This window comes from Pieris napi, chromosome 10 (genome assembly GCF_905475465.1).
Source record: "Pieris napi chromosome 10, ilPieNapi1.2, whole genome shotgun sequence".
Taxonomy (NCBI): domain Eukaryota; kingdom Metazoa; phylum Arthropoda; class Insecta; order Lepidoptera; family Pieridae; genus Pieris; species Pieris napi.
In genome coordinates, this window is record NC_062243.1 from 12,545,797 (window position 1) to 12,568,760 (window position 22,964).

General features: G+C 36.8%; 1 protein-coding gene and 1 long non-coding RNA gene across 2 annotated transcripts; both read right to left on the minus strand.

The window, feature by feature from the left end:
- Positions 1-15: 15 nt before the first annotated feature.
- On the minus strand, positions 16-22,733 carry LOC125053132 (polycomb group protein Pc). Its single transcript, XM_047654357.1, has 3 exons — positions 22,590-22,733; positions 21,561-21,950; positions 16-2,265 (listed from the first exon to the last, which is right to left on the minus strand). The coding sequence occupies exons 2-3, from the start codon at positions 21,627-21,629 to the stop codon at positions 1,495-1,497; spliced, it is 840 nt and encodes a 279-aa protein (XP_047510313.1). The 5' UTR covers positions 21,630-21,950; positions 22,590-22,733; the 3' UTR covers positions 16-1,494.
- On the minus strand, positions 3,841-15,617 carry LOC125053134. Its single transcript, XR_007117534.1, has 3 exons — positions 15,324-15,617; positions 15,074-15,075; positions 3,841-3,852 (listed from the first exon to the last, which is right to left on the minus strand). It is a non-coding gene; the product is annotated as an uncharacterized LOC125053134 (long non-coding RNA).
- Positions 22,734-22,964: the final 231 nt, after the last annotated feature.

Sequence of the window (22,964 nt, forward strand, 5' to 3'; positions counted from 1 at the left end):
ATTAAAACAAAGATATCTTATTCATTCTCATTTATTTACAAACTACAGTATGTGAGAACTATCACAATATAGAACAAGTGCTCTTTAAAATAAAATTAAAATATTTACATTATTTACAATTATCGTCACAGTTAAAATGCAAAAATATTATACAGGTAGGTAATTTAAGAAAAATCACTAGTGGATTGTCATTGCACTGTGTATACGATTTATTTAATAAATAATCTTTCAATCTAGATTGAGTTTTTTTTTCGAATATTATATACGAACAATTAAAATCAAGGGAGTACTTAAAACGAATAATATTACTTCGGAGTTATTGTCAGGTTTACAGATCAAATTTCAATAAATTTAATTTGTGTTTTTATCGTTAAATTATTTAAACCCGACAATTAAATAACTCTGAAGCAGAGTAACATTCACACGTGAGCGAAAACAAAATATCGCTGACATATGGAATTTACTCATACATTATTAAAATAAAATTACCTGCCTCTACAGATAAAAATTACTTATGAATATTAAGGAACAAAAAAATAGGTTACGTAACAATAAGGAACACAAAAGTTAGCGTTTTAACTATCAATAAGATACAGTTTATTGAGGTCTTCGATTCGATGACATCGTGCAAACTAACATTGTAATCAAATGCAAAATTAATAACATAAATAACAATAACAAATTAAAACGAATTAATTAATAAGTTAAGGCTTATCTCACGGATTGCATTTAAACTGAAAAGTCCCCTATCACAGGTACCAGGTTAACAGAACTTTATAAGAAGTCTTTAATGTTAACCCCTATTCGATGGATTACAACCCTGAGATAGCCCGTATAATTTAATAAGGAGAAAAATATCGACTTTCTCACGCTAATTCATAGAACCCACTTGTTGCAACGCGTCACACGAATTAATAATATTAATAGAGATTCCAACTTTATTTTGAAGCTATATGTATGACTTTCATTACACTATGGTGGTTGTTTTAGCTATTGCAATATGGGTTTATCTGAGAGTTCTTACATAGTATTACTTAACTAGCTATTGTATGTAGTATAAAATTATAAACACACCATTTACTATAATATATTAATCGCTAACATCGACAGGTACGCACTGAAACCAGTCATTGTTTATAATAATTCAACAAATAATAGACAATTTTTAACAATTGACAATAGCTCTTCTATATTATGTACAAAAAGGTGGTCAAAAGTGAGGTACATTGGGGCTCTGGGGCCGATAAAAAACAACCAATCGTATTCAAAGTCGACTCGCCATCATCACTATTTAATGAGGATCACATCAACAATCATCACCCCGAACCGCACAAATGTCAGTTCACCTCACCGACTTTCAAAACTTTCACATCACAAGTTCGCGGTTCGATCGAGTCGACGCTGAGAAATAAATACTAGCTACCTAGGTATGTACACGAAAACAACGTCTTAGACACAATTCGGCCGCGATTCGCGATTCGGCTGATGAGGCGCTTACGTCACGTCGAGCGGCCGACCCTCGCGTGCTCTGAAGAAGCCGTCCTGCGTCCTGCACTCCCTTATGGTCACCGTTTGTAGGTTGACGGTCACGTCGGTTATGAAGATCTGGTCGGCGACGGGGGAGCGAGCGGACCAGAAGGCCGCCCCGCGTTTCGGGGGCGGAGGGGGAGGAGGAGCCGGGGTGACGGGGGGCTCTCCCCAGGAGTCCTCGTCTTCCTGCTGCGGCGTAGGAGGCGGAGGTCGGGCTCCCTTCGGCTCGGCCGGAGCCGTCGCCGTGGGCTGCGTGTCGGTGCGTCGCTCTCTCTCGGGGGGAGTGTGAGCGTCCGCTTCTTCGGGGGAATGGGGCGCCCTTCTCGGCCCCGTGCGGGGCGCGGCCGCCTCTGCCGCGGGAGACGCGGGCGCAGCGGCACCTCCGGGGGGCGCGGCGAGCGGCGGCGGCTGGCTGTGCGTTCTTCCGCCGTTCAGTTTCGTCGAGTCGTGCTTTTTGGCCGGTGGGCTCATGGTGATCGTGACGCCGATTTTACCGGACTCCTTCGATAGGACTTCGGCCTTGCGCTTTCCGGGGGGCGGTTGGCGTTCTTCCGAGCCGCTGCGGGCGCGTTCGACCGGGGAGTGTTCTCGTTCTCGTTTGCGGCCCTGTCTCCTCAGCTCCTCTCCTCTCTCGAAGCTCTGTATGAGCCTGGGGTCGAGAATGTTCTCTTCCGGCTCCCAAGTGTTGTGCTTCGGTTTCCAGCCTTTCCATTTCACGTAGTATTCGACTTTGTTCTGAAAAGAGCGAAAGTGTCGGTTATTATTTGTATCATTTCGGTTACGTGGCGTGTGGTGCGGAGGGCCGGCGTGGCGTGACTGAGTGCGGGGGAACGGTGAGGGTGGAACGCGAGCTTGCAGATTAATTTGCGATTCGTATGACCTGAACGGGTTTCGCACGTTAATTGGCAAGAACGCGGAGGGATTAGCACACCTTATTATAAAATATAGGTAACACAAAGAGTTACGCGTCAATTACGTTGTAACGTTAGTCAATTAGCAATTTAAGATTATTAATAATATTGGATAAATAAACGAATAAAAAGTCGAGCAGGCATGGCGGGCCGTTTGCGAGTTTATTTCGGCGCACCTGCTCAACACAGCTGTCGCGATATCTCCCTCGGAATCGGCTAACATACCCTTGCTGTCAAAAACATGCCGTTATACACATGCAACAATCTCACCATGCATAAATTCATCAAACAATAGAAGGATGTATTTAATTAAAATTATCTAATATTATCCTGTGAAAGAAATATTCCAAAGGAAGTTATACGGTCTCATCCGGTCACGGCGTACACCTGTGATTTCATTAAACCGCAGAGACCCAATCTCCTGCATATTTATAAACGACCTTTCACTTCACCCGCTCATATGTGCTTTGTTATTTCGTACCTTATACCAATGAGATAAAGTTCACAATTCTTTAAAGGCCTAGTGAGATAGGGCGTTGCTGAACTCGGCTAAACTTTGAAACCCTCGCGCCTTATTGGTTTTACTGGCGAAGGGTGAGTCAGCTTCGAGAGAGGTTCGCGTTACTTTGCAGTGACGTCTAATTAAGATTCTATTATTTTTTAGCTGATAGATATGAAGATATGTAAACAGTATCACCACGCACACTACTTTTAACATAAAACATTTTGTATTTGTATTTCTCTATAGCAAATCGCCTTTTTCTCAATGTTAACAGGAATTATCACGTAGGAATAGAAGTTTAGTTGAGAGAAGAAGGGAACCTCAGATAACACTTCAGGCAAATCTGAAATATTTTCTTTACCTTATAGGTATACAGTTTTGTAATAATTGGTTAAAAGTTAGAGATAAACATAATTATAAGAAAAATTTGAAGTATTAATTACTAGTTATCTGTAACCATTAAACATAGAGAAAACTAGACAAAGGAAGTGTCTCCAACGATTGTCTTTTGTTTATGGTGTATGACGTGAGTGATCAATTTTCTAGTAATTTGCCTACACGGTTGAACTGAGAATGGAACCCAGACCTGCCCTCTTTGTGTTGACTGAGTTACCAATTATCCTATAAAGGTATTTATTTGATCATAGATCTATCATCATAGATATCACCGTAAATCATAGAACTTAAACACAAACAAAGCACACAACATCAAATCTGTGAATAAAATAATAAAACCATATAAAAACACCAAGACATCATAACTTAACAAAAAACTTCAAAAAAAGCATTTGGGACGTGTTAACAAAGTGTGCATTGCGCGGCGCACTCTCATTGGCCGATGGGCGGGGCTTGCCCACTACACCACGATACTTGTGCGCATATTATAGTCCCTATCACATACTGATAAGACTCAATTTGCTTTAAATGGGCGGTGCCGGAGTCATGGTAATAATCGGCATGGGCGGAACGCGTCTTTCGACGTAGACGCCAATTAGAGCCGATTGGAACTTGCATAATTAATTCCGAGCTATAATTAATTAATATGTTTCTGTGGTAATTGTGAGATTTTTATGACATTTAAGAAATATTGCTTATATTTGTCTCCTATTACGCTACAAGAATTATCACTGATTAGATTGACAATATGGACGCATTTGGTATGCAGTTAATAAATCTTAAAGCAGCAAACATTATTTATCAAGATTGTGAGGTTTTTATTGGGGACCTATCTTTTTCAACAATTACGCTGGTACTCTTAACTTATTTCTCAACATTGTAGCGGTGATGTTACGTTTTAGGATCGCGGTACATAAACTTTGGCCCATATTTGACAGTGCACATATGGAGAATGTATCTTGATGTACCTATCTATTGCACACAGGCATTAATATTGAAGTCAAAATCGCTTCCGCTATTGTAAGTATCGATGCTGAACAATTATTGCGATTTTTTACTTCTTTGGGACAAGATATTAAGTCTAAACTACTTTAGAGCATTCCAGACTCAAAATATACGTAAATTTTAGTAGTTTCCTTTAACGCCTGCAAATTAATATCAACAATACATGTTTGGGAAAACTGAAAAAAATGCCAGGCGTTTTGCACATGCATAACGCCTGCTGACAGAGACCACGGATCTCTACTTCATTACAGTCACCATTATGGGTACTTTTAACTTGTACCTTCTCTAGTCGTTCCTGGATTTGGTCCAGATATGTACGACAAGGCCTACCTAACCCGACTTCACCATTAACGGTTGCCTCGCATATTTCGCCCTTTTTAAACCCACACTTCTCTATCTATTACTTATCCAATCCCGCACATATAGGTACATACTCCTCAACGCTTTCATTTCTAGGGCATTATTCTACTTTCATTCTGGCACACCCATCATTCAGTAGAAAACGCTCCGAAACATATTTCTGAATAAATTAAGGAACAATACGTAATTGACTGAAGGTAGACGTAAATCACAAATCCAATGCTAATAGGTACCCGCATGTTTAACAATTTAAATAATCAAACCAACTAGTTGTACGATTTATTTATTAGATGCTACGGTCTACGTCATCAGTGGTGCTGCAACCCTTTTTTAGGGCTCAGATTCTGTATCTGTTTCATGATCGTTTGTCAATCTAACTGGCAAGTAGGTGATTAGCCTCCTGTGCCTGACACCCGCCGTCGTATTGAGTTTAAGGCAAGCCGGTTTCGTTACGATGTTTTTTTCACCGTTCAAGCGAAATTAAATGCGCACATAGAAAGAAAGTCCATTGGTGCACAGCCGGGGATTGAACCTACGACTTCAGGGATGAGAGACGCACGCTGAAGCCACTAGGCCAACACTGCAATATCATATCTATCATCAAGCTATTCTTCTGTTTTTCAGGTCAGGCTATTCTCAAACTAAAATAGATTTCGCAGTTTTGTATATTAAGACATTTTGATAATGTTTGAAATTTATTAGCATGTTTAAACCACCGGTTGACATCAATTAATTTATTATCATGAGGTCATTAATTTTATATTCTCTACCGTATTACGTTATTTATTTCTTCCACTGATTAATTACAAACAAGTTAAACTCGTTACCGATTGCCGTTTGAACCTTATTTACATTATCTTTCTTAATAACTTTATCATGTCAGTTTGCTAATCATCAAACACTAGCCGACTGCAACCGACGCTAATCAAAGGCTGGAGCGATGCCAGGCCGCGTCAGTGAGTGATAATTAATGCCGTGTCAGCGAGCGAATGTTGGCACGTGGAATGGAACAAGGATAAATTGGGACAATAAATATAATTGGTGAATAAGAGAAGAATAAAAGATATATAGAGGTTATACGTATTCTATTTATATGGTTATTAATGCTTTGGATTGCATTTACTCTTAAGACAGTACGAATATGCTTAGTTTCGTAAAGAACTCGTCTTACAAGGAGAATTTGTGACATTCACCAGTTTTATGGTTCAATTTAAAGCTATTTGTCACTGTGCCTCGCGTCGAACGGCAATTTGCGTCCAGAGGGGGATCCCTCGCGGGCAAATAGGGATGACGCGGCGCGATAGATTTATTACCAGGGAATAAGCAATATAACATAGGTGTATTTGTTATTAGCACGAACTGAGATTTTGTAGGGCGTTTCCCTTTATACGTTACGCAATAAATTATGTTCGATGGATTAATTATAAGGACATTTGTACATATATTTATTGTGATGATTATAACGATTGTAAACGATACCTATGTGAGCTTAAAAAATGACAGTCATTGCTTTTCTTAAAAAATGTTTTTCACTGCGGCTATCTAAATGGTTAATTAAAACAGGGATTATCAGATAATCTTATATTTAGGTACTTTAGTGACGTTAGGAATGAATGTTAGATAACACTATGCTTTTTGGAAATCGTTGTAATTTCTCACTTCATTTATCACACAGAAAAGGTTTCAGAAAAAAGAGGTCATAGCATTGAGGAAAAATGGGTTCACAAAGCTTCGGCGTAGGGCTTTCAGTTTTCCTTTTAAAGATTATAAAAACCAACTGACGAAAAATTACTAGGTACACATAAAACCCTTGGTGCATTATTTTTTTAAAGTACATATTCGCAAACATCGATGTCTTGACGTCTGCTTTGATATGCCATGTAATAATTTAACCTTATAGTCCAGTCAAATTATGGCTAAAAACGGGTTAAATAAACATGAGCGAACACAGTTTGGGGATTTTGAGTATCGATAGGGGGGTGTATTCTGAGCATAAATTCCAATTTGAGGGGTTGTACTGAGGTCAGCTCAAGGTCATTTAGATGGAAACGCGTTTAATTCGATATCTCGAGAATGGTTAGTGTTAGGCGAAAAATTGTAGAGACCTTTTCTTTTCCTAACTAAATTTACTAACTTTTTTATTTGAAACTTTTTTTTATAACATTAATATTTTTCAAGTTATTACTCCCGCAAGGCAGAAATTTTACTTTTTTTTCAATTTTTCGTCGTTTTCTCCCCAACCATTCAATTTTATTAAATTTTACCGATCATCGAAGTGTAGATCTTTTAATTATGAACAATTGTGTTCCTAAACTTTTTTCCGTAATGCCAATACCTTCGTAGTTATAGATTACTTTACCGAGCGAAATCCGCGCCACTGTCGCAATATAAAAAGGTCAATCGATTAAACTATTTAAATATTTGGTATTTAATATACATGGGTTAATTTGGGTAAGAAGTAAATTAAAAATTAAAACTGTTTCACACATTTATTGATAGAAAAATAGGTTATAAAATTCGGAATATTAAGCACCCGAGGTCGATGGAAGTGATTCGTGAATATTCGTGGTCCTGACGGTATTGGGGCATACGTCGTCCTCGTCCATTGCGTCAAGATCATCATCGTCGATAACGTTAGCGACATTCGAACAATAGTTCTCTTTGCAATTGGTGCAAATCACTGAGCAAAAGAGGCCGGCCTTTCTGCATCCGCACGCTTTGCCGCATTTGGTTTTGCATTTGCACGCAATCGATCTCAGTAAATTATTAATCATAATATATGATTAATAATGATAATCATATATTAATCATCAGTAATTATTAGCCGATATCGATGTCATTGAAACCAGCACCGGATAATTTACGTGCGGCAAAGCGTGCGGATGCAGAAAGGCTGGCCTCTTTTGCTCAGTGATTTGCATCAATTGCAAAGAGAACTATTGTTAGAATGTCGCTAACGTTATCGACGATGATGATCTTGACGCAATGGACGAGGACGACGTATGCCCCAATACCGTCAGGACCACGAATATTCACGAATCACTTCCATCGACCTCGGGTGCTTAATATTCCGAATTTTATAACCTATTTTTCTATCAATAAATGTGTGAAACAGTTTTAATTTTTAATTTACTTCTTACCCAAATTAACCCATGAATATTAAATACCAAATTTTTAAATAGTTTAATCGATTGACCTTTTTATATTGCGACAGTGGCGCGGATTTCGCTCGGTAAAGTAATCTATAACTCCGAAGGTATTGGCATTACGGAAAAAAGTTTAAGAACACAATTGTTCATAATTAAAAGATCTACACTTCGATGATCGGTAAAATTTAATAAAATTGAATGGTTGGGGAGAAAACGACGAAAAATGGAAAAAAAAGTAAAATTTTTGCTTTGCGGGAGTAATAAGTTTAAAAATATTAATGTTATAAAAAAAAGTTTCAAATAAAAAAGTTAGTAAATTTAGTTAGGAAAAGAAAAGGTCTCTACAATTTTTCACCTAACACTAACCATTCTCGAGATATCGAACTAAACGCGTTTCCATCGAAATGACCTTGAGCTGACCTCAGTACAACCCCTCAAATTGGAATTTATGCTCAGAATACACCCCCCTATCGATCCTCAAAATCCCCAAACTGTGTTCGCTCATGTTTATTTATTTCGTAATTTGACTGGAGTATTAGTAGTATTGTCTTTGATTGACATAACTTTTACACATTTAAATAAAAAACTTTTTTGACCGGATTGAAAAAAAGTTTTTTATTTAACCTTAGTAATCAAATAAAAACGTCAATTACGGGATTAGTTAACGTACCTAAGCTTAGAAGTTATTTTAACTTTCCACAAGTTCGTAAATGCATAAAATATAAAATGTAAAGTAATTTTGGTTAAACTTCAACCACTGCCAACCCTAGAAGACCAGGGGTGAATCCAGGGTGGACAGGGGGGTGGATTAATGGCTCGGGATTGCCCGTGGGGAGCGATCAGACGTTTAAGCGCTTCTCAAATTGCTCCTAGCAATATACGGAGACGTCATTCGTTACGGCGTTTGTGATGTAATTTAGTTTCGTTCATGAGAAATAGTACGGAGTATTGGGAACGTCATTGCTCGAATTCCAGCATATAATTTGTGTTGTCTATTGTTTAATCAGATTTGGCAGCAATTACCCTATCTAGATATGCCCTATATAGATAGCTATGGAGTAGCGGCATAGGAAAATATTCTCTTAATGAACTAAAAATAATACTATAATTAAAATAAATAAACCAGTGGCGCTATAGCCGTTTTAGGTCTGAGCCTCAGATTTCTGTATCTGTTTCATGTGAGGTGATCAGCCTCCTGTGCCTGACAGACGCCGTTGACTTTTTAAGTCTAAGCTAAAGCCGATTTCCTGGCGATGTTTTCCTTCACCGTTTGTTCATTGGTGCACATCCGAGGATCGAACGTACGACCTCAGGAATGAGTGTCGCACGCTGAAGCCACTAGGCCAACACTGCTCTTTATACTATTATTAATGAATGAGAATAACTCCCGAGATAAGTAAATATTCTATGAACATGAAATCTGTCATTGAATGGTGTGAAGTCAGGTCGTGGCACACTCACGCGTGACTGTGGGGAAAGCGTGACGACTGACGACACGACTATCAATTAACACACCTTTTATGGCTTTACCGTACGCTGTATTGAGTACAATATCTTAATGCGTTTTTGTCTTATAAATATTAATTCATTCAACATAATTTACAATTATTTCTTCAATGGAATATTATCTGAGATTTAACATCTTTAGAGATTACGTTTGACCATTGAAATAGCTTTTTTTAGCTAATAAACAGGAGAAAGAAGACAAGTACATACATATAAAGCCAGAAAGAGAATTAGACTACTATTTCAGTAGACTTTTTGTTACGTTCTACAGTAGGTGCTCCATTACGAAATTTAATCTTCTTCTATTAAAATTACAAAAAATATATCAAACGCATTCAAAAATGGCTTTATATAGAAGAAACTTTATAAGTCTGTTTATGGCTTACGTCGAGTTCAATGGGTTCACAATAAACGTAAGCGGATTATATAAGATTAAAACTCGCTCAGTCATTGTTCTTTACCTGCACTGAGACTGAATAGGTACGAAAGTATACTTTTTATGGCTTTATTTATTGTATTTTAATTCTTCAAAAGATATATATATATATATATATTTGTATATATTATACTTTTAAGATTCGTATAGTTTTTAACTAGGTATTATAATAATATATATTTTATTTATTTTATATATTGAATGAACATTATCATCGCTTTACGTAAGCGAAGTCGCGCCCGACAACTAGGCCAACATAACTAACAAGTAGACACTGTTAACAAAGTTTGGTTATTAAAACATATTTCTATAGAGCAGAGGGAACGAGGTAGCCACTAATTTGCTTTCACGAAGCGTGCTCCGCACACTAATTGGATTTGCGGTGGCGGACTATAATAATTATTATAATCACACTAGAGCATTTCGTACATTGTTAATAATATTGAAAAATATACAAGGACTTAATAAATGAAAAAAGGTTTCCCGAATCATTTTTCATTCATTTATTTCATCAGTTGGCGTAAATTTATTTAAATAAAATTCAATTTCTACTTTATCAGTCGCCGCAAGGCAAGGAGGGTTAAAAGGGTGGGTGGAGAGCCGCGGGCGAAGTAATAACTTGATGCTTTATTAATATTCCAATCTTTTTTATACCTACAATATTTTGTCGCATAATTGAAACTTGACTATCAACTATTTAATTGATGCACGGCAGACATGCAGAACAGTTTTAAAGTGGTTCTAAGCAAAATACATCAAATATTCGAAGCACGCAAAGACCTCCAAGAAGTTGTGCGTGCTGAGACTATTCATTTTAAACTTCTATTGTTTGTTTGCACATATTAAAGTAGTAAAAAGATTATAAAAACAAGTTTTGTGGGACAAAACTATCGTAAAATCCATCCAAATAAAAAAAAAGAAAACATCCATCCCCAATTGAGTTGCAAAATCAGTGTTTCTTTCGTAACAAAACTACCAGGAGCATAGAAGTACTGTAGAGTAGGTAGATAGCATATAACTTATTTATATGACAGACAAGGACGGCACTACTTGTGGGACGAGATAAATTTCGTGAGAGGGGGAAGGATAGGCGTACGTACGTGTTAGACAAGGTTCGAGATATACCGCAGGAAGAGGTGGGTAGGAACGTTAGATAGAGATAGCTTTATGTGGGTGGGTACATGAGTGATAGGGTAAAAAGATTTCAAAGTACTTGGCGACGAATAAATTTATCGTTTAGACTTCTACTTTTGGACGTGTCACTGTCAGCTATGAGAATTTCCAAATGATTTACATCAATTAGTACTAAGGAATAGTGTAAATAAGATCTTCAGTAGAAACTTAATTGGAATTTACGAACAAAAACTATTTCTTCAAGTAAATTTATTAATAGAAACAAATGTAGGTTTTTACTATCTTTATCGGATAAATGATAATTGACTTTTGACAAATGCTAATGTCAAAGTCAATTGATAGAGTATTTCGTATACCTATGTCAATACGATAACTTCAGTTATACTTTCATACAATTCATATAGGTTACATATTCTATTATTTACTTTCAGGCACTAATTGATTTTAAATACCTAATACTTTTCAACGAGAATTAATTATGTGAATATTTCCTATATACTTTTCGATCTAGGATATTCCTATAGAAAATCCTCGACTAGAGAGAGAAGAATTGGTAGCCCAACATAGGCGAATACCACGACTCCCTTGAGCGGATGGGTCACAATCGGGAAGTTAACCTGAACCTGGTACTAGTAGACAAAGAGGAGGAGGGCTTGCTGCAGCTAAAGGCCAATGACGTAAAGGTGCACTGGGCAGTAGGCGATGGAAGTTTCCCCAGAAAAAAGGCAGCAAAAAACGTTTAACTAATGTATTATGAGTGTAAAATGTGATAAAAAAAAGGGTGCGTGTACTTATGTACGCGCGTAAGAAGTTATACTTCTTTGGCATTATTAAAAATAGTTTTTGATTGCATGCAAATAATTAATTACAATTAAATAATCAAAGACTGGAAAAGGAGTCATTAAAGTCAATAAAGTTCAGTTTACATTTGAAAAATTAATTAAATAAATATTTATTATTATTCTCTTACATTAAACAAATAAAACACTATTTATCTTTAAAACATTTTTATTTCATTATACTATTTATTTTTAAGTGACTGTCTTCATCAGAATTTCGGTTTGTAATTTTAAATTAATCATTACTTGGTTGTGCATCTACGAGGCTTCTCCAAAACTAAAACTACTACTTGCTTTCTGCAACAAATAAGAGAATATTAATTTAAGCTCTGTCCATGCAAAACTTAATTTTTTTTATAATTCATATTATAAATTTTTTAACACATTTATATTAATATAATTATATAAATGTGTTAATAATATAATTTGTAGCACATGCTACAGACCTGGATAGCAACTTTCTTTTATTCTATTTAGAGATAGAGATAATTTAAATATAATACCGGTGTCTTCCTTGTAGGTTTCTTTGGAGTTGTTTGGGGATTCTTGTTGTTCAGTTCGACATGATTTTCTTTAACCTTTCTTTAATCCTACAAAATAATGAAATTGTTAAGTTATGTTGTCACTGTTGTGCACACCTTTGTTTGGCTTTTTTAGTATTCAAGTTATGTCAAAACTGATTTATTACCTTGTCATTGTTGGCTTTTGGGATATCAATTGTTTCCAAAATGATTTTATTTGTAATATCCTGAAATATATAAATAACATCTATTAATTTAAGTATCATGGTGAGTGGTTCGCACTCAGGTATTAAGGTGTATTATACCCACTGTCCATTATAAGTGGGAATGGGCTCACTTCTGGCTGGACAGAGTTTCGGTACTACAAGTGCAACATGGATGTTTTGAGGTATTACAATATCTCTAACTACCTGTAGGGGAATAAAGTACTGTTGTGAGCATATGCCTATGCTTGAAAGGTTGAACCTTGAACATCACCATACATCATATTTATAATTAACATTCCTACCTCGACACCATCACAATCAAATTCATTGAAATCTACTTCAAACCGTTGCGGTATCATCTCTGCCATATCCATTGTGTCTCGAGAAGGTGATGGTGGCTTTGTTCCACCTCCAGTTTTAGATGTTTCACGGCGATAAGATGACAACTCTTTTTTTGTATTCAATTTAGTGCACTTCCACTGATTCATCAATTGTTTTTTGTCTCTTGTCCTTATATTTGCTAGATTAAATCTGAAAAATTACATGTTTTGATTAAATAATGTGGTCATTTTTTTGAGATGCAGGTACTTATTAAAATGTTTACTTCTCTGTTATATCGCTCCAAGCCTTCATTTTCTCCTTATTAGTATTCATGCTTAAATCTTTGTTCTCAATTATTGATATATAGAATATTTCTAAAACGTTGCTGTAACAAACGCAATAAACATAAGCAATGAATAATGGTTCATGTTTCAGTTTTAATCAACAATAATACTCGATAATACCTACGGATAGTTAACCTCAATTGTATTGAAGCACTCAGGAAGGTTGGCACAGTTTTTTCACAAATATTTTATCATATTAATTAGTTTTGATTTACATATTAAATTTAAATCACTTCTGATTATAATTCAGACGCACATATAAAATTCGCACTTGTATAATGAAAATAACTAGATACATAGATAATCTTTTATTTTAAACAATAATTCAAACTCCTATATTTGTTTAAAAGGTAAATGTCAATGTCAGATGTCAATTGTCATGGATATTCAAAATTCTTGTTAAGCTGCTAAGCTAAGAAATAGAATATGCGTGAAGTTAGCTTATATTCTATTTCTTTTGTAGATTGCGCACGCTATAATCACACTCCGAATTTTGTGTCATAGGTGCGCGCGCATCGTAAAATTTCACTCTCATCAAATTTTCATAACGCGCCTAAAGAAGTATAACTTCAAAAAGAGCTAATAACTCAATTAAGGGTATAAACCCCAAAACAATAGCAAAAGCGGGTGGTTCTGACGCGAGGGATGACTGGACCCTCATCTCGGGTCCCCTCATAACACTGATTGCATTCCTTTGTTATTAATCAGATAATCCATAGACATTTCGCTAAAAATACTTCCGAACGAAATTACGCATAGACAATAGATATCCCGACTAGCGCGTGGATTGCGGGTTTCAATCGCCTGAAGGGCTACCAATAGACAACGTGAGAGCTAGCACAAAAAAAATGTGTATACTTATATATACCCGTTAGAAGTTATACTTCTTTGGCGTAATAATTTTCTTCGAGCACTTTACAGAGACGTTTCACTCTTCGAATTGCATTTTTCTTGTCCATTTTAATGGTCACTTCCAATCGAAACGATATAATATACTAATATACGATTTGTATTACATTGGAACGAGTTCTCGTATAGAAATCATTATTTTGGTTCAAATAAACACGACTCTGAATAACATTACGCCATGACAGACAATGCAACTAGTCGATAAAACAGAGTAAGCGCCAACTAGCGGCCTAGACTGTTTTACCGACGTTTTAACAGATATTTACTCTCATCATTTTTCCCTAACGCACCAAAAGAAGTATAAATTCAAATAGTATGAGTAACAACATAAGTCTAAAACCAAAAAATCTACTAAATCAGCTACACCTACCTATAAGAACGATATAGAAGCAGCATCAGAGACCTTGGGTTTTTATCTACCATCAGATCTTACGTATAATTAAATTGTTCACAGGATTTGAAGGTAAAAGGGTCTCCAAACACAAAGGGCGACCCTCACTAAGTCGCAACGCAAACACTTGTTCCGAAGTTTGTTTCGTAACTTAGTTCTTCATTGTCTATACCAAAAGAAAGTAACGAAAACTATTTTAGTGCTAGCAAATGCCACATCAGCCTGTCAGACCAGGAAGTGGAATGCTAAGAATGTAACTAGGTCACTCCCTGCTGCTGCATTTGGTAACGGCAATATTTCCGACAATTGCAAGAGATGAATGTGGTAAAAAGAAGAGCTTATTATATCCTATGGTATTTTGATACTAAGTTCATTTCTGGCTGTGCAGTGGAGTTTCTTTCTATTCCAACGGTGAAAGCAAACATCGCGAGGAAAATCGCTTGCCTTAGACCCAAAAAGTCGGCGGCGTGTGCACAGGAGGCTGATTACCCGACAAATGAATCTATCTGAAGCCCAGACCTTAAAAGGTTGTAGCGCCACTGATTTATGTGTTACACGATAAAACGAAGTTTCGGCTGGCGTAAGACAGGGAGATAGAATCTCCCCGAAACACTGCTTTCCTGAAAACGTCTTTAAATTGCTATTTGACGTGATAAATGACTGACAAACTTGACATATGCTGATGACTTATTTGCTGAAAGCTTTGAGGATATGGCTACCATAATCCTAAGTCAGGAGGCAGCGAAGATGGGCCTAAAGATGAACTCTTCACTAAATATCACTGGGATGCGAAACCCCTAATGATGGAAGGACCAAGTCGAATTGGATCGGAAATACCTACTTCAGTGGGCAGCTGGTTCCACATAGTAGGGTAGACCGAGGCGAATCGGATCACAGGGCGAATCGGATCAAAATTAGAAATGTGTTGATAATTCAAATATCACATTCACATAGAACGCACTCAACCGGCGTTTTATGTCTCTCCATTTACTGAGCACCTCCCGACATAAGCAGTATTTCGATTGGGCTTGTGGATCAGTGGTAATGCCGCTCGTCAGCCACTCGGTTTTTTGTGTGTGTCGCAATTTGGCGCTCATCTAAGGTTACGTACTTACGTTTTCTTTGTGTCATATGACGGATTTGTCTTAAAATTTAACTACTTAGGTTTATATTCCTAAGCAAGGTGTTAATATTGAAGAACCAATTCGCTTTTAAGTATAATCTTAGAGGTTAACGTCTAACATATTTATTTCAAAAGTCTTAATTATGGGGCTAATAGGATCATATCCTTAGGGGCGAATTGGATGATACTTTTAAACTGATTTATTAAATGTTTGAGGTTATTGATTCATATTTATTTCATGACCACCGGAGAATGGTGTCAAGAAAAAATGAAAGAGGCTGTAAATTAAGTCCAGAACAAAGAGTTGACCTTGCGTAAAGCTGCTAAGAGTTTTTCAGTACCGTTCACGAGCTAACAGAAAAAAAGGACCATAATATATATGTGAATTATGTGCCAATAATTAAAATTGATCTTATTATTATATATTTTTACTGATTCCAAAGTTATTTAACACTATACCTTAAAATTTTGTTATATTTTGTGCACGATCCGATTCACCCCGAGAGTTGGGGCGAATCGGATATTTTCCTTTTTTTAGTTTTTAATAGCTAATTAAGAGAATATATGTATGATTTAAGTTTTCAAATATTTATTTCATAGGTAATTGTTACTTCTTACGATTTTATCAATAAAAATAACATTATATAGCACTTTAGTATGATTTACTCAACCTCAAAGAAAAAGTGATCCGATTCGCCTCGGTCTACTATAATGGTGCGCTACGGCACCTTGAGTGCGGAAATTTTATTGCCAGTTCTTTTCGTTCTACGCCTTTGATTTGAGAACTGGCAGTAAATGAAGCCGGCCGTACGGAGACCAGTAGGTCGGCCTAGGTATCTCTGGACCTCCTACCCACCCTTCTCATTTCAGAGACTCTACTTGGATCACGTGAGTAATAGTATCGTCTATTATTGACACACGTGAGTAATTTCAAAGGAAGAAATCGTTCCAGCTCCAATTTTATTTTTATAGTAATGTTATGTTAAAGATGATACCCATGGACAGAGGGCTCGCGAGTGCGTTGCCGGCATTTTAAGAATTGGGTCCTTACCTACCCTAAGTCGAATCGGTTCGAAGCATTAAAATAACGTGGGAAACATCACCTGTCGTGTCATATCTTACTAATTACAATTCCTATCTGCATCAGATAGGGGCAAACAAAAACGCCGACCATTTTTATATATTTACATAATGGCATAACGACCGCACGATCGCCTTTTTTCCCCACGAGGGGTTTTAGGGGAAATGCGGTTCCTACCTGAAGATATTCTGTTTCAACTTAAAGTCCTGATGACGCGACTGACATTTTATGGTCTCCGAACACGTCTCCTGATCATGATCACTCATCCCATGAGTGGAATAAAACTTGCGTCTGCGCATGCATTTGGGAACGATTCATTTTGCAATTTAGAATTTCGTATTAATTTTTCAAAATGATCACGCGTAGATGACCGCATTTTAATTTTACGGAATGGCATTTGCAACGGAATGTTTAAAGAGGGGGTCGCAATGACGTCACGTTGATATTCCCTACACAATTAATGCTTTTCTAAATATAGGGGACCCATTGATATAAGTTTTTATATTCCACCCGAGTACCTACGTAAGGGTATATAAGACCCCGTTACAGAGGGAACAGCGCGAACCGTGGAGTATCTTTCGATGATTTTTTTTATTACTCACACTAAAACATATTTTAGTTACATTTTACTAGTAACTTTTTACTTAACATTGCATATTAGGTACCAGATAGACAGACAAAAGTGCTGTTTCACTATATATCAGTATATTAATGTGTTGTCCAAGTAGATTAATACCTATTATTGATTATGCGTGACGCGTTATCATTATCATGTATTATCAGTATAGAGATATAAAGGCCCTGCTTTGATATATACAACACCTTTCCGTACCCTTAACGTGTCTTTCAAATCTTTAAAACCAGTTGAAATATCGGATTTACAATAAAACTGTGATGAAAAATTATCGGTGAACATTTTCAGCAACTCCACGGAGCACTCTACGAGTCGTGTTAGGAACCTTGATGTTTATTACTTGCTATTATTTTCTTTATTCCCACATAATTATGTATTTACAGTGTATATTCGCGGACTCATGCGATTTCTTCAATACAAAGAGTCCTCATGAGTTGTGCTGCGATATTGCGGGCTACTTCGATTGTGAGGAAGTTTAATGGAGCGCTTCGCCTACTAGTTCTCATGTCATTTCCACACGTGTATATCCTTTCCACAATATATTTTCCTTATATTTCTTCCTTGTAACATGAGTGATGTTTCAGAGACAAAAATAAAAAGAAATCTGAATTAAGAAATAAATACTTAACGGTAAATATCTACGTAAGTACGCTTTTTGTATTAAGATTAATTACGAATTTAAATTAAACTAATAATAAAAATAGAACGAAATCGACTCCATAGGCGTCGCAAGGTCCCCTGTTCCGGTTGCACTTTTTTATTTCTAAAACCGGGATGGATAAAATTACGAAGAGGCATTGTCAGACGATTATTTTTAGAAAATTCGGTTCCTTTGTGTCGTTTCAACTTCGTTTCAAATTCACGTCGCGTGTCAACTCTGGTTATTTTTTTATAATAACCGTTTGAAATTGCACCTTTCGAAAGATATCGAATTATTAACACTTAGTTTTCATTATTAATATTAATTTTACGTAAATTCGTTATAAGATTGATTCAAGACAGGCCATTTCGTTAGCGAGTCGCTCAATAGACAACAAAAATTATTTATCACTATGATGTTTTTCCGAAATTATTCTGACAAATGAAAATTTATAATAGCGCCATCTGTTCGAAATTGCAAGAATTATTTAGCGAAAGAGGAATACAAACGCGATGTTAATGCATGATTGATAGAACAATTAAAAGTATTATTAGTTAAATCTATTAATTATAGTGACAACGTTATCTAATCATTTTTAAAAGTTAGGAATCTAAGTATAGCATTATTTTTTACTAAGCGCGTGGACACTAGAATTGCTGAGCGCTGATTGGCTGGCGGTAATGGCGGGGAGCATGCGCCTTCGTCGTTCGCTTTGGCCACAACCAAATACTGGCGCGTTTGGTACAAGATACTAGGGCCACAGCGCTCTGTAGGAGTTGCTCTACTATAGACAACTTTTAATATAATTTGAGCTTTAACTTAAATGCATAAGGTCCAAAATTCTATGAAGCAATTATGTTCAGTCGTTCAGCTGCAGATAACAAGGTGAATCGTGTTCATTCGAGTGTAGCTCTTATTTTCATTAGTGTAAAGTTTATTTTAGTGTTAAAGTATAATGTTATGCTATTAAGTAGTTTCCCAAATTAGACACGGGCGCTAGCAGAGCAGAGGTCTCGGAAACTTTTAGGCAGCTAGTAATAATCTATAGGAATAGTTGTGCTAATTGAATTATATTTAAAGCTGTTCCAATTCAGTAGTGCTTAATTTCTGTAAGTTAGTTAGTCTATAATATATCTAAGCTTAGGTAATAATCCACGAGATATTTAGATGATTAGGGGTAATAAACAAGTTTCTGTTTATTTATTTTCTATTACGAGTGTCGAACTTATTTTAAGTAGCTATATCTAATTAACTTCTGTCAAATCCTTAGGTAGGTTGACACATAATTTACGTGAAATCTTGAATGTGACTAGGACAGTGATACAAGTTATTTTACTTTAACTATAAATTGGATTAGCTACTTTATACGTTTACTATAGATAGCCAATCTAGCTATAAGCTATTCAAGCGGCACTCTTAGACTTTGTTTCAATATCCTAACTAGGTGCTAACGACTCGTAATGTTGGATATAGAAACAGGACGTTACAGGACCATGCGTCTATTTAGTGAAACAAGAAAGTCCAAGTTCTTAATCATGAATTCAGACAGAACTGATAGAAGCATAGATGCTTACCCGTTAAATAACGTTATCATATATAACCCATGGCTTAGAATCTGCTCATAATTGCCCAAAAACAATAAACCACTCTCGATATAAAGAAATATCGTAATTACTACTGGTTGCTACCCCAATAGAAATCCTTTAGAAACAATCTGATACTTCATAAAATAATTGTACCTACTCGTTCGTACTTGATATGATTGCAACATACAACGACTTTTCTATAGTATAGTTTACACGAGCTATCCGGCTCGAAGGACCAAAATGTACGGTTCCTGGGTCATCGGGGTGCTTTAATTAGAAGATTTTTTTTCACTCTATATCATCACTCGCGTACAACAACAGAATATAAGCGAAATAATGTACTGTAACTTGAAGAGAGTGCCTGCGTCTGGCTATACTCTCGGGGCGTAACTCCGACGATTTAGGAAATCGCCACTTAGATAGCCTGAGTGAGCAAAATGTACAGCCTTGGAAAATACTATAAACAACGTTATACACAATAGCTATACGCCCGGAGAGCTGCGTTTTCCATATAACAATTTATAATTAGTATTTCGTTAACTATAAGATGTTACAAATGTTACATCCGGCCACGCACTTGCGAGTCCTCTGTCAATGTGTCTATGGGCGTTATCACTTAACATCAGGTGATCCTCCTGCCCGTTTGTTTAAATTAAAGATAATTAAAGTCAATACAGACTTTTTAACCAATAAAATTCATCTTACCAATCTATTATAAGTCTAATAAATAGATAAGGGTGTAATATATCATTATTTGTGTCAATCAGTCACTAAATGATTTCGAAACAAAATTAATATCATCAAAGTCTTCCCTTTGGAAGGTCCGAAGAAGGTCTGTCATACCTCTAAATGATATGTTTTTTAATTGGGGAGCTTCATGGAATACAGGTAGATAAAAAAGGAAGCCATAGGATCCATCTGGAAGGCACATGATGAGGTCTGCAATTTCTATAGGAAGGTAGTGAGAGGTAGAGAATGCTTTGCGGCAGTTATAAGTACATATTATTCACCGAAATAGAAAAGAGACATTCTAGAAGGAGCACGAAATACCTATTGCACATCCAAAAAGTACTAGAGGTTAATGAATGTAAAAGAAGTTAATCAATATTTTCAGTTAATATGGTAGACTTTCAATTATAGTCTTGTAAATAGTATGAAACCAAATAGCTAAATTAAAACATCTCCTAGACATATTATGTCCAATGTTTTGTTAATATATTATTCATCTCAATAACTATATTTAATAATGTAATGTAACCATACATAAAAAATTCAAACTCTTAACAAGAGATAAACCTAAAACTTTTACCTATACATTAAATTATTTTATAGTCACAAACAGGTCCAAGAAAACTGTAATTCATATCAATTAAATAACAAGAAATAATAAGCTCTTATCTACACTTACCTTTCTGCAGCCGCCTTTATTCTACTTAATTATACCTTATCTCCATAATCCCTTAAGGCGTTAAACAACGGTCAAACAAGCCCAAATCTAAATTTACAGGACTAAGATACATCAAAAAGAATTAACCGTTTATTGAATAAAAACGTTAAACTTAAATAGTTAAGAACGCGTTTTATTCTTGCAAAACTGCATATTCTTTATTTCTTAGTATAACAATAAGCAGGAATAAAGCATTCAGCATGAAGTTAGTAACAAGCAAAAGAAATACACATCAAATTGATCCATATGAAATAATAAAGAAATCTTCGCAAGGTTAACTTGAATAGCCCAAAACTTGTTTACTGTCAAACTAAATACGATCTCAAGAAGGGAACCATAGTATTCATCTTAGCCCTCAGTTACAAAGTGTAAGGGGAACACGCCTGAATACCAAAACCCTTGCGATAATTACTCAACAGCTGCTACGGGATCACAATGCACGGATTATGCCGTATTAAAAACATGCAACTACGTTGTTCAGGCAATGCAAGACATTGCGAAACACAATACACAAAATACCGGGCGTGTGATATGTGATCTGTGTTGTAAGCGGTATATGCTGCGTTCGCTTTCGCAAAAATAAGCTCACCTTTCTAATTCTCTTCTTCATTATACGCTCAGCGGCGTACACGCTGTCGCCCAGTTCCATCTTGTGCATCCCCAGTTTGTTTGATTTGTAATATCCAATAAAACACTGCAATCCAACAAGTGATCCTGTCACTGCATCCAATTAGCGTTTCACTGCAATCCCGCACACATTTGTTATCACAACGCAATGTTTCTCCACTGACACTGTTCAAAGTTGCCGCGCGAACGATCCTTCCGCGCGACAAAACTTCAAACGTCCTCTCGCCGTAAGATCCTCGGGCAAACTGAAGGGAAGGGGGAAGAAGCCGCTCTCCCCGCACGTCTCGCTTCCTCACTCCGCCGGTCCCCAACAGAGTGCGCTACGCATTCACAAACACCCGTTCGATATTATCTGTAAACAAGTTTTATTTTCAACATTAGTATAGGCTTTTTGAATTTTCAGCAAAATAGCGTTACATCTTTGAACGCTGTATACGTTTTCGCTGCTTACTCTAACAACTTGTTAATAAATTATTAAGAACATTCATACCTATTGTATATAAGTCCGGTAAATAATGAGCTTATGTAAATTTATATTAATAACTTTTTATCATGCGAGTAATCACGCGAAGTAATTAACTATAGTCAGGCCATTCCCATAAAAAATAGAGCAGTAGTTAGGTATTTCAAAGCGTTAAATGCGTCTCGGCTGAGTTGGCGGGCGATTCCCCAGTCCCCGGCCCCGGTGCGATGTCCCAGAGTGGCGGCGCGCGGTGGAGGCACGGTCGGTTGTCTGATAGCGCGACGTTGCCGTCCCGCGCCAGCTGCGAGAGAAAGACGAGCGCCTACCCTATTATTTACGCGCGACGTTGCCGCACCGATCGGCCTACGTTGATTACGAGGACACCGCTTTTACGTTCGATCATCCGGCAATAAATTACACTCGCTAGTTGCGTTTGAAGTCGTTTTATCGCAGAACTAACTACGACAACATTATAATTCGATTACTGCCTATCATAATACAATAGTGTGTGCATTATAATTAAATTACCTGAGTTAATAAAGGAAATCCAGTAAATTTCAGAGTTCACCCACAAATGTCACTAGAGATAACATATTTTAGGTCCGTGGCAACGAGAAACCGGTTTTAGAACATTTGCTGAAATCGACCGAGAAAACGTCTACACCACACTGCTCGCTTGAAGTAACTAAGGCATTTTCGGTCGTATCGAATCGGAGCAGCAGTCGTGAAAGGTCGGCGTTTCGGGGTGCGGGATGTGCGGGAGGGGTATGTGTGCAGCCAATGAGGAGGCTTGTCTGACGCAGGCGGCGGACGATGATTGCCGCTGGCCAATAGGCGCCGTTGTATTCGCGCTCCGCCTGTTGCAGACCGGTTGCCGCGTTCTTCCGTCCCTTTCCAAATGAG